Source organism: Manis javanica, chromosome 12 (assembly GCF_040802235.1).
Source record: "Manis javanica isolate MJ-LG chromosome 12, MJ_LKY, whole genome shotgun sequence".
Taxonomy (NCBI): domain Eukaryota; kingdom Metazoa; phylum Chordata; class Mammalia; order Pholidota; family Manidae; genus Manis; species Manis javanica.
This window is the reverse complement of record NC_133167.1, coordinates 39,110,702-39,125,334: the sequence shown is the minus strand read 5'-3', so window position 1 is coordinate 39,125,334 and position 14,633 is coordinate 39,110,702. Positions and strand designations below refer to the sequence as shown.

Sequence of the window (14,633 nt, the reverse complement as noted above, 5' to 3'; positions counted from 1 at the left end):
TCCAATTGGCATTTAGTGCCCAAGAGTCAGAGACGCTAACATTCCTGCAGTGCATTGGACAGACCCTCACAAAAAACTGTCTGCTAGAAGGCCAGCAGTGCCCTCACTGAGAAACACTGATAAATAGCTCAGTTTCATGAAACGTTGATGTTTTAGTGAGGATTCAAGTGAGCAGACTAATTTCTGGGAAGGTCATTCATCTTCTGATGAAGTTATTTTGGGGAGGGTTCTTTACAAAGCTGAACTTAAAGCTCGTTGGCAGAATTTTAAGCTCTGAGTGACCTTCTACCCAAGAAGTGGGCAGTACTGAGATACTCTGTGAGAGACTGCTCCGTGGGTAAGTGGCATCACGTCCTGTTATTGGATATGTGGACTGCACTTTTGCTGTCTGTTCATTTGCATCCAGATTCAGAAATTAGAGTCTCCAAAAACATATAAATAAGCATGCTTTTGTTTTAATTTATGCATATTTGTGAGAAATTAGAGTATCACAAATTTATTAAAAATAAATTCAAATAGTAAAAACTAGAGAAATGAGGTTGAAGAATTGTGCTTTTGAGTATTAAAAGAAAAACATAACTCCTTAGAAAAAATGAAGGAATGGATTGAAAAGCTTTAAAAACCCACATTTAGCTCCTAATATTTACCAGCTTGCGTATTGTACCTGTACTCCTCACAGCTTTCTCATCCAGGTGCTGCTGTCATTTTATAGGTTAACTTGGCCTATAACACTTGGCCACGGTCATAGATCCAGTAAATGGGAGAAATGGAATTTAAACTCAGGTCTACTATTTCTAGAAGTTCTGTGATCTTACCATAACCCTAGCAGCCACAACCTGGTAACATAAATATCAAGTGGCATATGTCCTTCATTGTACCCATAATGAGTGATATTTTATAGAAACATAAAGCGTAATTCTGTTGGTAAATGTGGTCCATGTGGACTAAATGCCAGTCATATATTAAATATGTTGCATTAAAGGTTTTACTGAGTTACTAAGTAATAGAGAATTTGAGTTTTCTATTTTGACAGGTAAAGATTGAGTGCAGGTAAGTCAGACTTTCAGGAGTTGTTTGAATAAAGAGAGGCAAGGGAGGAGCATGGTGGACTTAGAGGGTGAAATTACAGGATGGTGGTTGGACTTGGAGAGAGCTTAGGGGTAGATGAGTAACCTCACAGGGTCATTGGGCTGAAGGGTCTGGGGTGGGTTCCTGGCCTTGTACACTAAGGGTGGGTGTTTATAGCTGCCACAGCTCTGTACGCACAGCAAAGATGGAGACACGCACAGCAAATATGGAGACACTAGGAGGGTCATGTTTGGGCTATGGCTCCAGCCCTCGGTGAAGTGGGAAACTTCTGGCCCTTCCATGGTCTGCTTTGCAAACAGTACCCAGAATGACTTTTTTTTTTAATGCAGATCATATCATTTCCCTATTTTAAATCCTCTACTGACTTTCCATCACCCTCAGACCTGTGCTCTAGGTAGAGCATGTGGCTTAGTGTTGAGGAGTGCGGTCTCTGGAGCATGATCGCCTTGGTTCACTCTGTCCATACTATTTTTGGGCCCTGGCAAATTTTTTATTTTCTCTGTGCCTCAGTTTCCCCATCACCAAAAATCTAACATTGGTACCTACCTCAGAGGATTGTTAGAAGTATCAATGAATTAATAAAGACAAAACAGTAGAACAGTGCCGGACACACAGTAAGCTCTACAGAGTGTTTATTATGATTATTATTGCTGTCTACAAGCTGGCCCTGCCAATAGGTCTGATCTCATCTCCTCCTCTCTGCCTCATTCACTCTGTTCCAGCTGTGTCACTTTGGTGTTCCTTGGAACACAGTAGGCCTATTCTTGTTTCAGAGTATTTACGTTTGTATTTTTTGCCTTCCAAATTTCCTGTTGTAAACATCCTTTCTTCATTCAGGTCCCTCTTCCAATGATTCCATAACCAACCCACAAGTACTACCCTCCCACCAACCTCTCTATACCCTCTCCCCTGGCTCTCTTTCTTCAAGCCATGTTATCAGTACCTGACATTACATTATCTCTACTACATTACCTTGTAAATGCATTATTATGTGTCTGTTTATGGACTGCTTTCCCCTCTGAACCAAAATCTTCACAAGGACAGGGACTCGGACTTTCTTATCCCTGCTGGAATCCCTGTCACATAGATTATTGCCTGGCAGGTAGTAGATATTTGTTGAATTAATTACCAGTAAACTTCATTTTCCGCATTGCATCTATGATTGTTTTTCTTTCTGTCTTTAGGTCTTAAACTGTTCCTTCTAACTCTCTTTAGCCTGTTATCACCTTGCCCCAAATTATGGACCTTTAGAAAAAGAACATTTACTCCACTTTTTCTCATGAGTTCTTTAGTAATAGGAAGTCTTGTTCTAACCTGTCAGCCTGATACACAGAATAGGATTGAAACATTTTAGTGTCATTGTTAAAGAATATTCCTGAAGGGCCTATTATTGGATCTTATACGGAGGTGTGTACCAGGCTACCAAATGCTAGCCATTATTGACTTAAGAAAACTTGGGCTTACATTTTCATTATAAAAACATAATTGTCAGAGGAAAAAAGCCATGCAAACTATGATGGGGAAAAAACATATTGACAGCAATGTGTAATTTAGAGAGTCTTCGGAAATTTTTAAGCCTCAAATTTTACAAAAGCACCTAATTCAAAAATATCAGCATGCTGACATTTTTACCATGAAATTGGATAAAACTATTGCAAATTATATACTCTGTTTTCACAGTGAAATTTTTCATAAATTTTTACAATAGCCAAATAAAATACAGGTTTCTGTGTCCTATATAGGAAAACATTCAGTTGGGCAACAATATTAATCTTAATTTAGAAATGCTCTGAAAGTCTTATCAAGAAAGAATTTAAGATGTTTCAAAGGCTTTTATATGAAACTGGTCATGAGATCTTAGGCATTGGTGTGACCACCTCTAAGACATAAACGAAGTTGAATGTCAGCTCAGCAGTATAATTGAATTAAATGTGAATGTTAATTAGAAATTCATGTTACGAAGATTGAGAGCTTAAATGAACTTGTTAAATTAGTCTAGTAAAGCTTAACATGGAAGTTTTCTATTGTCCTTGTTTTCTCTGTTCTAAACATGGAAATCTTTTTAAAAGGGCTTTTTGCATTCCTTGGTGAGAAATTTATTTTTTTCTACATTGTAATAATTTAATACTAATACTCAGTTAATATATCATCATAATCAAAAGAATATCAAGATATCTTTCATTCAACCAAATCTAAGTACCTACTGTGTGCCACATATTGTTCTAGGCATTGGGACACATGAGTGAGCAGAACAGACAAAAATCCTTGACCTCTTGGAGTTCACATTGTAAAGAGGAAGATAGACAATATATAAGAATTGTAAATAGACAATTTAGTATGTTAGATAGCTATAAGGTTTATGAAAAAGAAACTGAGCAGAATAAGATAGCCATGAGTTCAGATTTTTTAAAAAATTAATTCGTGGAACGCTTCATAAATTTGCATGTCATCCTTGCACAGAGGCCATGCTAATCTTCTCTGTATCATTCCAATTTTAGTATATGTGCTGCCAAAGCAAGCACTGAGTTCAGTTTTTAAATAGGAAAATCAAGGTGGATTTCAATGGGAAGGTGATATGTAAGCAAGAAAAAAAATTTGAAGGAAAAGATTGAGCCATAGAGTATATGGTGGGAAAGTCCCAGACAAATGGAACAGCCCAAGCAAACACGCTACGTCAGAACCCTGACCACACCTGTGAGGACATTATTGGGGTGAGGCAAAACTTTCTTCTAGCCTCTTAGTTTCAATGACTGGCACCTGCAAATAAGATTGACAAAAGACAAAAAAAAATAATAGGAGAAGGCATATATACTTTATTAGATGTGAAAATGTGAATTTTTACATGCACAGAAGCCTTCATGGAAAAGAAATGAAGACCTAAAGAAATGGTTAGACTCAGGTGTTTACTTACCTTTTTAACAAAGGGCAATAGATTGTGGGGAAGTAACTAGACAAAGGATGTCAGAGGAAAAAAGCCATGCAAACTATGATTTTTTTTTTTCAAAAGTGAGAATTTATTTAGATAGAACAGGGGCAGAAAGAGCCTTAAGCTTCATAACTCCCAGTTAATCTTCCTCTAACAGACAAGGTGAAGTCTGACCACCACCCTCCTCTCCTGGCCCTCACCCACCCACCTCCACTCCAAAGGATGTCTAGTTACTTCCCCACAATCTATTGCCCTTTGTTAAAAAGGTAAGAGGTGTAAAAAAGGCTTCTAGAGGTGGCACATTGTGGGAAAGGGGAAGTGGGGGAAGCTAATGAAAGGCAAGGTTATATGCAGATTGTAGTGTGTTCCTTCTCCTTGGTAGGAGTCTTCTTGGTGATTAAGAGTTGTTCTCTTTTTGGTACAGTAAAGGGTGACACCTTTACAAATTTGGACATAAAAGAGAAAGAGAGCTACTTGCTCTCAGCTCACAGTGGCATATTTTAGTGCGGCATTCTGATTCCCATCAATATAAAGGAGTCCAGTACTGCTATAGGAGCAAGGAGGGAATAGGAGAAGGTAGGGAAAGGAAACCAGAGCTGGGAGGTAGGGAGGTAGCCAGGTTGCTACAGGGCACTGTAAGCTTTCACCAAGGCTTTGAATTTTATTCTGAAAGAAGCAGGGAGCCACTGAACAGAGGACAGCATGTTTTCAATATGTAAACACTACCTGTGTTTAAAATGGGTTCTTTAAGAAATGGTTGCTGAACTGCCCTTTCTTATCTTGTATTCTGAGCCCTGGCTGAACTCTTTGGTGGGTATTTGCTGAAATGAGTTCAAGTATTTGTTCTCATTGGTCTGTGGGTTATTTCCTCCTTTGTCAATTGAATATTTAATTGAATTGTTTAGGATCGAATGTTTTATATAGGAAGCTGCTTAGCAGAATATCCTGCCTCTCTTTCCAGCATTTCTGGAGGTGTGTGTTCAGGAGGCCTCTTAGGGCTGTGATGAGGACTGGGTTGTAAGTCTCCCAGGGTGGATCTTGTGAAAGATTTCCCACTCTCTAGGTTGTTCTCTACCTAGAGGAGGCCTCCCATAGAGGCCTCCCATAGAGGAGATGACAATGAAACATCTCTCTCATCCTTGGTGCAGGGCATTGCATCACATGAGCACCCCATTCCACTGCACCCTGCCGGGGCTGCCTCCCAGGCAGCAATGCGCATGCCCTTCAGGGCACACTGAACCCCAAACCCAGACGTTATAGACATGTCATCAGCTCTTCTCAGACTTTGTTTCTTCTTCTGACCTGTATTGTGCTGTTGTCTTTTTCTCCCATCTCTGGTGCATTCCAATCAGCAAATCTTTCTGTGTCTACAAGAAAAAAGCCATTCAAGTGGCTCCAAAGCCATAGTCACCAGTGGGTGTGTTCCAGCCATGGTGTGTTATCTTGATTATAATCTCTAAGCATGTCTGACACTCTTTTTTCCCTCCAAAGAGAGCTTCAGGGTTAAGGAATTGGGCATCCAGGGAGATTGAGTTAAAGGCTAATGCCAAGTTTACAAGTTTGTGAGGAAGTTTGTTAATGAATTCTCATAGCACTTGGTAAGATCGTGCTCTGTTTGGCATGATCAGTGGTAGAGACTCCCTCTTCCCTCACAGTGTAGTTCAGCTCTCAAAGTCATCATCATTGTTTCCCTCTCACATTGCAGTGGGATTCCATAACTTTCCTACAATATGTTGGTAAAAAATTTGTGAAGTTTTAACAGTCAAACAGTCCCTGTGAAGATGTGTTCTCTTTGTCTGGGTCTAAAAGGATCATTTTGATTCAAATTGTAGCTTAGTATTGCTCTCCAAGTCCCAAACCCATGCAATGCCCAAATTACAGAGGGCATCTAATTTCCAGCTATAGCCAAAATAAAGCCACATCCCCTTTATGATCCAATCTCAGGACATAGTTATATTCAGCTTGTATCTAGAAGGTAATTTAAAACAATTTTGATACCTATGTCATTTTTGAGAAAATGTGGAGAGGGAATACTTCAAAGCAAAAGAAAAATTGTAAACATAATTTTCCATCTCTCTGACATAGTCTGTCACCTGGAATCTTCCTCTTAAAATTTCTCATCTTTTCTCATTTACCAGGGTTGATTGATAGAAGAATGAAGGCTTGAGTACTTTTTGTTGCTATTTTATCTCCAGTACTATATGGAGGGTTTTGGAAATACTATTATAGACATAGAAACATTTCCAAATCCAGATTATGTTTGGGTATGTTTGATAGGTTTGATCATGTCTTGTGTATATTTTACTATCTTGAAAGCCTAGTCACAGAACATTTTCTGGAATCCAAAAATCATCCAAGAAAAAATTCTTTTAATTTTCATACTTATCTCTGTATATGAAATATATGGAGAAGGGAGAGGTTGAAAACAAAAGTTTTTATGCTTAACATTACTTTGTTTTTGTGACATTTAAAGAATAATTCATTTCATTTTTTTAAAAATTACTCTTTCTAATCACAATGTAGGTTAATGTAATTAATTCTACTTTTCCAAGGAAGAAAAGGATAACCTTCTAGGGTTCAGGCAACAATAGTAACTTTTACCACTGAATTCAGCTCTAAATATGCCCATTTGTTTGTTGATTCTGATGACTATTCTTGGAGCCCAAACAATGAACCCTGGGAGGTAAATTACTATGTCTAAGGAACTGTGAAGCAAAGGACAGGATGAGACACCTTAATGACTGCTCAAATCACAAAGGATTTCTCCATGTGCATGTTCCAAACTTGATAGAACCAGAGCTGCATGGATTAATTATACACCGTCACAGGGAACACTAATCAATCTTCTGCTCTCCTTTAACACGTTGTGTGTGCACAGCTCCACTGCAGCTCTCTGCGCTGCAGTGTGCCTTATCTGCGAGTCTGCTCCTACTACAGCTAACTCCTTTTTCCAGGAAATGGATGTTCTTGATCTTCATCACAGGCAGTAAATGCTTTTCAGTGAGTGACTGAATGAATGAATGAACAAGCTAACAAATGAGAGGGCAATAATTATAGAGATATGCACGATTCATGGCACTGCTTTGATTGCTCAATTTCCCCAGAAACAACTGTGGAATAGAATTTCTCAATTTGTGGTCTTTATAGTATCTGTATCAGAATCAGCTGGTTGGGGTGCTTGGTAAATTTCAGATTCCTGCATCCCAACTCAAACCTACTGAATCAAAGTATCCCCAGCATATTCACTGTGAGCAATGGGGTTGGGCTGTCATTGCTGTGGAGGACTGATTAGCTAAAAAGTTAGCCAATGATGCCTTGTGACCTGGTGAGTGTGCAGGAAATGTTAAGTCTGCTTCTATATACAGATTCTGTTTAAGACTCTAAGGTAGTCTTCCTAAAAATCATGTGGTTTTAATTAAAGAAAAGAGACCTGTTTCTCCTAAATAATCAGATCTGAGAAAATTCTCTGAGCCACTATACTCCATAGTTAATAGAAGAGAAGTGTGGTGTAATCTTGTATCTCTATCCCTTTGTTTCCCCAGTCCAAACACTTTTTTTGTTTCTCCTTTGGAGAAGTAGCCTTAGCAGAAGTAATATCAGTATTAGTAACAAAATTAACTGGAATAGCCCTAAAGAGTAATTTAAAGCAATATTAAATGAAATCATTTTGGAAAAGTATCATGGATTGCTAAAATAAAGCCAGAGTGAAGATTTTCAAAATTTTTTTGATAATGTTCCTACAATATTCATACATTGGTATATAAATTATATTGAAAGGATTTTAGGGCTTTTTGTGTGTGTGCGCATTGCTTTTATATGAAATGTACTGCCAACTATACTATAAAAGAACAAAGAAGATACATGAGACATGAGTGCACAAGCTTTTTATAAACCCTATCAAACAAAATTAGAGTAGACATTTAGGTACATGAAATAAACATCTCCTGTGTTTCTTTTTGTAATTATATTCCAGCTAGAAAATTACCTTAATATTCAGAATATACTCCTAGAATACAGACTCAACTGTAATTGGAGAACAGACACTTTAATCCTAGTAGGAAGGGAAGTAAGAATGAGAACAGGAAGGGAGAAGAGAAGGTAATGAATGGTCAAAGAGCAAAAGCAAAAGCAAAACCCAGACAAGTGTGCCTCATGGAAGCTGACATGTTTTTTTTAGGTTGAGAGAGAGAAGCTAAAGATCAAGGTGAGAGAGAGAAAGTGCCTGGTACAGGCGATTGGGTCAAGACACCACCAAAATAGGGGGTAGAACCCTGGACAAGAAGACAAGAAGTAGGTATGGATACAAAAAAGGAGGTAGTATGGAGATGGAGAAGCCAGGGAGATGAGGCCTGATACCTCCCATGTTGTGGATGGTATTCTGCTCCAAGTGGGAGGTGGACATTAGGTAGGGATGTGAAGACAGTGGGTCAGATTTGAATAGGTAAGAGAAATGGAGAAGGGAAGTGGCCAAATATAAATGGAGCGATTGATATTTGGTTTTCAAGACCGATCGTATTTCTTTGTTCTACAGAACCTTTATTCAGTTAAAGGAAGAAATATATTTATGATTATAATTTCTGGGGACTTGATATTTTCAAGTAAGGGTAGCTGCCTCTTGATGGCAGAAGTGCTTGTATCTGTCGGGGATAATAAATTATCAGAAACAATGTCAGAGAAAAATTTTAATCTAGAATACCAGAATATTAATCAACTTGGGTATCTCCTACCTGTCACATGTAATGCTTGGTGGGAATAAGCTCTTCCCCATGAAAGTTTATTGGATGGTCCTTTGCTGTGGCATTTGGATTTTTTTTTTAATAGAAACAGACTTTTTGAACTTCTCTGGGTCTGCTCATCCTAATTCTGACCCATTTCTCATATGTGTCATTTGAGTTCCATGGTGTACTTCCAACAGTTTGCTCCAAGGGGCTAGCCTTAATTTCTTTAAACATCATAAATTCTACCATTGGAGTTGTGTACATGGTCTATGAACCAAAGAGGAGAACTGATGTCAAAGACATATGGTCGTCCCAACTCAAGCTAATGTGTGAACTGAACATTGACCTTAGGTCTATTCCTCGGAAGGAAGCACCCGTCACTTGTTCTCCCTGTTTCCTGAGACTGAGGAAGGATATTCGTGTAGCACAGTATTTCTGCCTCTACGTGAATGTGGCTGGCAGGGAGAGAGTCCTCAGTGACCCTTGTTGGAACAGGAGAGATGCCAACATGGGTCCTCTGTCCAAGTTCTCTTCCGGGGAGTGTGTAGAGGGTTGTGTCGTGCCTCAGGCCTCACTTCTGTCCAGAGCTCAGAGCACTTAAAATGATTCTCCTTATCCCATTATGGCCTCCTCAGTTGTCCATCTACCCAAGGATGTGTGCTTGTTCAGCTTACCTGATGGCTTGGGGAGAATACCAGCAATGCAAACCTTCTCACAGTGAGGTCACATGTGACAAGTGCAGAGATCCTGGTAGTTCCTCCTTAGAACAAGAGTGATGCTGCTGCATCTTTCCTGAGGCCTCAGGAGGAAACTCTAACAACATTTTTAGAAGATTTCATATGTGCATAGCCACATTTTTTTAAAAAGTGCTTTGAATAGCCACACACCTTCTACTCCCTACCTGTGTTCTTTTCCCTGCAGTGTTTAGCTTTCTGTGTTTTTCCAGTAACAAACAGCTAATAAAGTACATTTATTTGTGAACACATGAGCATCCCTCTCCCCATCCAAGCCGCTCTGCCCCTTAAACTATGTTTAGAAGGGAAGCCATTACCTGTGTTGTCTAACCTGGAGAAGTGAGTGATACAGTCTTGGGGATTCTGTGTCAGGCACGACAGGTCTCACTCACTGAGTGGTTTTTAGGATGGTGGGTATTTCTTAGGAATGGTGTTAAGCTGCAAGAAACAGAAACCCAGCCACAAGGTCCTGATCAAATAGGAATTCATGTTTACCTAGGGAGTGAGAAGCCTGAAGGCAAGCGGTGGGTGCAGAGCTTAAAGAAGCTTCATGATTGCTTCCAGCTTCTCACTCTGCCATTGTTAGCTTGTGCTCTCATTGGAGAAGAAGGGAGGGGGAGGAGCAAAAGGATTCCTGGGTAAGTCCTTTTTTCAATCAGGAAAATGAGAGCTTTCCCAGAAGTCCCACCCAGCAGACTTCTGTTTACATCTCACTAGTCAGAACTATGCCACATGCTACCCTTAGCTGCTAGGGATTCTCGAGAGGTATTTTTAACTGGGAACATTCTGCTTTGGACAAAATTGGGGCTTGGTTGGCAAGGAAGAAGCTCGATGGGTAGTCAGTGAGTAGGCTCTGCCCTACGGGGCCACAAGACTTCTTTCAAGGGCAGTTGTAGGCGATCCCCAGAGGGCCTCCCAAACACCCGCCTCACGGTGTTGTAGTTGCATGATGGAATGGAGTGGTTTGCCTTGCCTTGCTCTTTGAGGTGCCTCTCCATCCTTGTAAGGAACAGTGGCTGCTTCATGGCCTTTCACAAAAAGAATCTTTGACATCATGTACCGACTGCAAATGGCATGGAAAGGCCATTCCCCTCAAAGTCCTTTGGCTTATCAATATGATGAGACCAGTGAGGGCCAAGCACAACCAGATACAGAAATCCCCCAGAGGTGGGTTATCTGACCCCTCACTTTGGCCCGCTTTCTGTTTCTTTCATCCTCTTAGAAGCCAGGTTTTTCTTCTCAGGTTATTCCCTTGGGCTTGGGAACTCTTCTCCTTCCTTCCTTTTTTAGTGTAGCTCTTACTTCACCCTGCCACTTTATTCCTGCTCTCAGTTAAAATGTTATCCCTCTTCTTTTTTCCTGGGAAGGGGATTGGGGCCAACAAATAAGGTGCATCTGACTTGAAGAGCCAGTGTTACCGTACACATTTTCGTGTACCCATAAAACTCCGGACACTCTCCTTCTCATGGTTTTAGTTTCAGGTCCTGTTTTAGGCCCTAGGGCAGAGCTTCAAACTAGTGTGATATGAGCAAGTTATGGAATACAAATGCCTTCAGTGCTGAGAGTGATGGGGCAGAGACTGGAGCAGCCGGAGCATTGCTGCCTGTCATTCTGAGTTGTCAGCATCTCTGTCATTACCCCAGTGTGCCAACAAATAGTACCATTTTCTACCTGCCATGAGGTCAGGAAGCTTGGAACAGGCTGCTTTCAAGCCTGTTCCTGAGGTCGCTGTCCTTTCTATCTTTCTTCCATACAACAGCCTAAACTCTCTCCCTTTCTTTTTCTTGTATTGCTTGAGGTTTACCACCTCTGGCCTTTTTTGTAAAAGTTTGCCCAGCAGACTTGAGGCCTTGACTGGTGTCCCCTGAACACGGCTCATGGCAAACCTGAACTGTGTCTTGACTCAGTTTCATGGCTGAATGTCCCTGTTTTCATCCCAGCCTGAGTTGTGTTCTGTTCTCCCAGCTCTACTCCCACTTTCCTTTTCATAGAGGGTTTAATGATGGGAGCACACCCTGCCCTCCCTCACTCCCCAGCTCAGCTCCTCCTCTCGGCTGCAGCCCTTGTGCCCTGGGTTCTCTGCAGGTTTGTCCTTCGGCGATACTGGTCAGCTGGGCCCAGGGGTGCCACCTTCTATCTATTGCTCCCCTCTAGATGCAGATGTGCAAATGCAGGGTAGTAATCTGCTGGGACCAGTCATTGGTAATAGTGTTTATGAATATTTTCCCCTTTATCTTTTTTCCACATAATTTAGAACTTGTATTAGTCTTTGAGCTAAGAACAAATAGGTTATAATTAAGCTGAAAAATCTTTCTTTGGTTTTCCAGATGAGAATTCTCCAGCCAACTTCTGGGATTCTAAAAACAGGGGTGTGACTGGAACACAAAAAGGGCAAATTGTATGGAGAATTGAGCCTGGACCCTATTTCATGGAACGTAAGTAATTAGTATAAAATATAAGTTTATCACTGAATATTGTATAACTACTGTACAGAAATCTTTCAGAGTCTTTTCTGAATGTTATTTTAAAGGTTTTGGCTGTGATTTACATATTTATGCCATGGGTCTCCAAACTAGAAAATATATTGTTTTAGAAAATGCTCATTAGAGAATATTCACCTGTTCTGAAGAAAGTATGTGTGTGTATGGGTGTGTGTACATATGTTTGTATATATACATATACACATTATATATATCTTATGAATGTAAAGTATAAAGTTATGGTTATTTTAATACTTTATACATTTTATATATCCCTATATATACATTTATAATTAATATTTATTATATTAATATCAGGGAGCAGAAAAAATAATTCAGGACTTCAGTTACCTTAACATTTATATTTGCCTTGAGAATATATGGCTGTTATTTCTTCCAGCAGTAGACTTTTGCATTTGGGTCCTGGTCCTGACACATGTAGATGAGACAGTCTGGGTCACGCTGCCATAGAGGTCAGTTTACTAGGAATCAGAAATTGGCTGCAAATGGATACATGATGTACTAGTTGGCCCAACTTCTACATTTGCAGAATTCTTCATTCATGTAATGGGCTCCTTAAAATTTTTATGAGTTATTTAGCTCTGTGAAAAAATTAAGTTTTCCATATACAAGGGATTTAATATGAGAGAGTGTGTGTTTGTGTGTGGCTACTAGTACTTATGGGTGGTGCTTATTAAACCTTACAATTCAAAGTAAATTTTGATTAAATGGAAATCTTCTGTAAGCATATTTTTACTGAGGTATATAAAACTTCAGTAAAAGTTATTTTAAAATATTCACATCTATTACTTTAAATCGCCATTGAAGGCATCAGGTGATTTCTTTTCCATCCGTACTGGTAGGTCAGCATTTCATTGTTTTCTCTATTCTTGCTTCTGTCCCCAAAGGACTATATACTTTTCAGAATTTAGCCAGTATTTAGTTCAATTTCCATCCAGATTCTGTCTTAAATCCTTAAATAGAGTATAGTTTTTAAGGGCAAATGCTCATGATATATCAGTAAGTGAGGGGGGATAAAACAAATACACATAGCATAATACCAACCAATATCATAGCATTTAGAAAAAAGTCTGGAAGAAGATTTTCCAAAATGTGAATAAGGGTTGCTTGTAGGAGGTGAAATTATGAGTGATTAGTTTTTTGCCAATTTCTCCTTTTCTTTACTTTCCAACATTGCTTCCGACTACCTATGTAATGAGAGAAATAAGTGATAAAAGAATGTAGGAAAAAAAATGGAATGGAAATAGCTGGGTTTACTTTCAGGGTGAATGCTTCTTTGAATGGATCCCAGAGTTCAAGAGGCTGATCTAGCTGAGAAATATTGCCAACTGAATTTCAGGGGAAAGGATAAAAGAACCTTCCTCTTCACTCCAGAATGCTGAAGGCTGCTGTGAATGATTGCCTCTTGATGAGGACTGCAGACCCATGTTATGCCGCACATGAGAACACCTGGGAAGAAGTCAGTATCACATGCTGCTATAATTTGGAACATTATGTGGGAATAAAAACCACTTACAGAGCATCCAATTTGCCATGGATTGATTTTCTTTCTCCTCTCAAAAGTGTCAGAGATTCATAATGTCCTGGCTGATTTGAGTCTAGTAAATATCTCTGTCTTGACAAATGTTTTTCTTTGCACCTCACAATTTAATAGAATTGGGCTTGGCATTGAATTTGAATTGAAGAAAAAACGAGGTTTTTTTTCTTTTATTTTCTCCTCTAATTTCTACCTTTATTTTTCACACATAATTGGGGATATTGTGTAGCATGATTGTAAAACTGGAAATATTCAGTAATATATTTTTGACGGACCAAGAAAAGTTACATAAATTAGGTCAAAAGAGTGAGATTTACAGAAAGATTTGGCTTTAGAATAAGTTTATCTTCATTAACTAGAATGTCTTTCCGGTATACATACCTATCCTTTCAGTATCCATTCAATGTAAAAACCTCTGGTGCTGTTTATGTCAGGACTTACCTGTATAGTCTGTGTCTTCTAGACATCATTTTTTTTACCCCGTATCTGGCTAGAGCAGACCTAAGGGGACTTCTCAGCATAGTGAAATTGTGCTTGAAAATCTGGAGCTGATGGCATGGAACTTAACAAGAAAAGGGTGGTGGTAGTGGAGTTAACTTCTTTATTTTCAACCTCTGATCTTGAAAACTTATGATATTTAAACTTCTGCTTTCATCTTCAGAAAGAAAATTCATCTTTAGCTTATCAGAAGTACAGACAAAGTAAAATTCTCTGAAAACTGACCTAAGTTCATGGGCAAACCTGGATTTGAACACCCTCTAAGCTATTTCTGAATGTAAAGATGGCTTTAGTTTGTCTGGATACATCCCCAGAGGAGGCAGGAGGGCCTGACTTACATTATTACAGGGCCTACTTAAATGAACTTGAAGGGCAAAGACAGGTTTAATTTTGGGTAGATGACTTTCCTAGGCATGGAAGGAGGGTCAGCGTCATCTGCCTGTAGTTTTCATAAGACTCCCAAAATATTCCTCAAATGAACTTATGCTTGTAGAAACTAAACGGGTCATCTTTACAGTATGCATCTTGAGTTTTGAAATTAAGGAGTTTCAAGAGTGGTCTTGGCATGCCAAGGTGTCTATCTTATTTTGTACAGTCTTTCATAGACTGTGGTCATTCATTCATGCATTT

General features: G+C 39.3%; 1 protein-coding gene and 1 non-coding gene across 7 annotated transcripts in view; one reads left to right on the top strand and one right to left on the bottom strand.

The window, feature by feature from the left end:
- HECW2 (HECT, C2 and WW domain containing E3 ubiquitin protein ligase 2) overlaps nucleotides 1-14,633 on the top strand; it is a 344,914-nt gene that overhangs the window by 196,869 nt on the left and 133,412 nt on the right. For all 6 annotated transcript variants that reach the window (XM_073218419.1, XM_037009109.2, XM_037009108.2 and 3 more), the window contains one exon: nucleotides 11,795-11,902. In XM_073218419.1, coding sequence (XP_073074520.1) covers nucleotides 11,795-11,902 — 108 coding nt within the window. The remainder of the gene's footprint in view (nucleotides 1-11,794; nucleotides 11,903-14,633) is intronic.
- Nucleotides 3,505-3,611, bottom strand: LOC118970707 (U6 spliceosomal RNA). Its single transcript, XR_005058763.1, has one exon. It is a non-coding gene; the product is annotated as a U6 spliceosomal RNA (small nuclear RNA).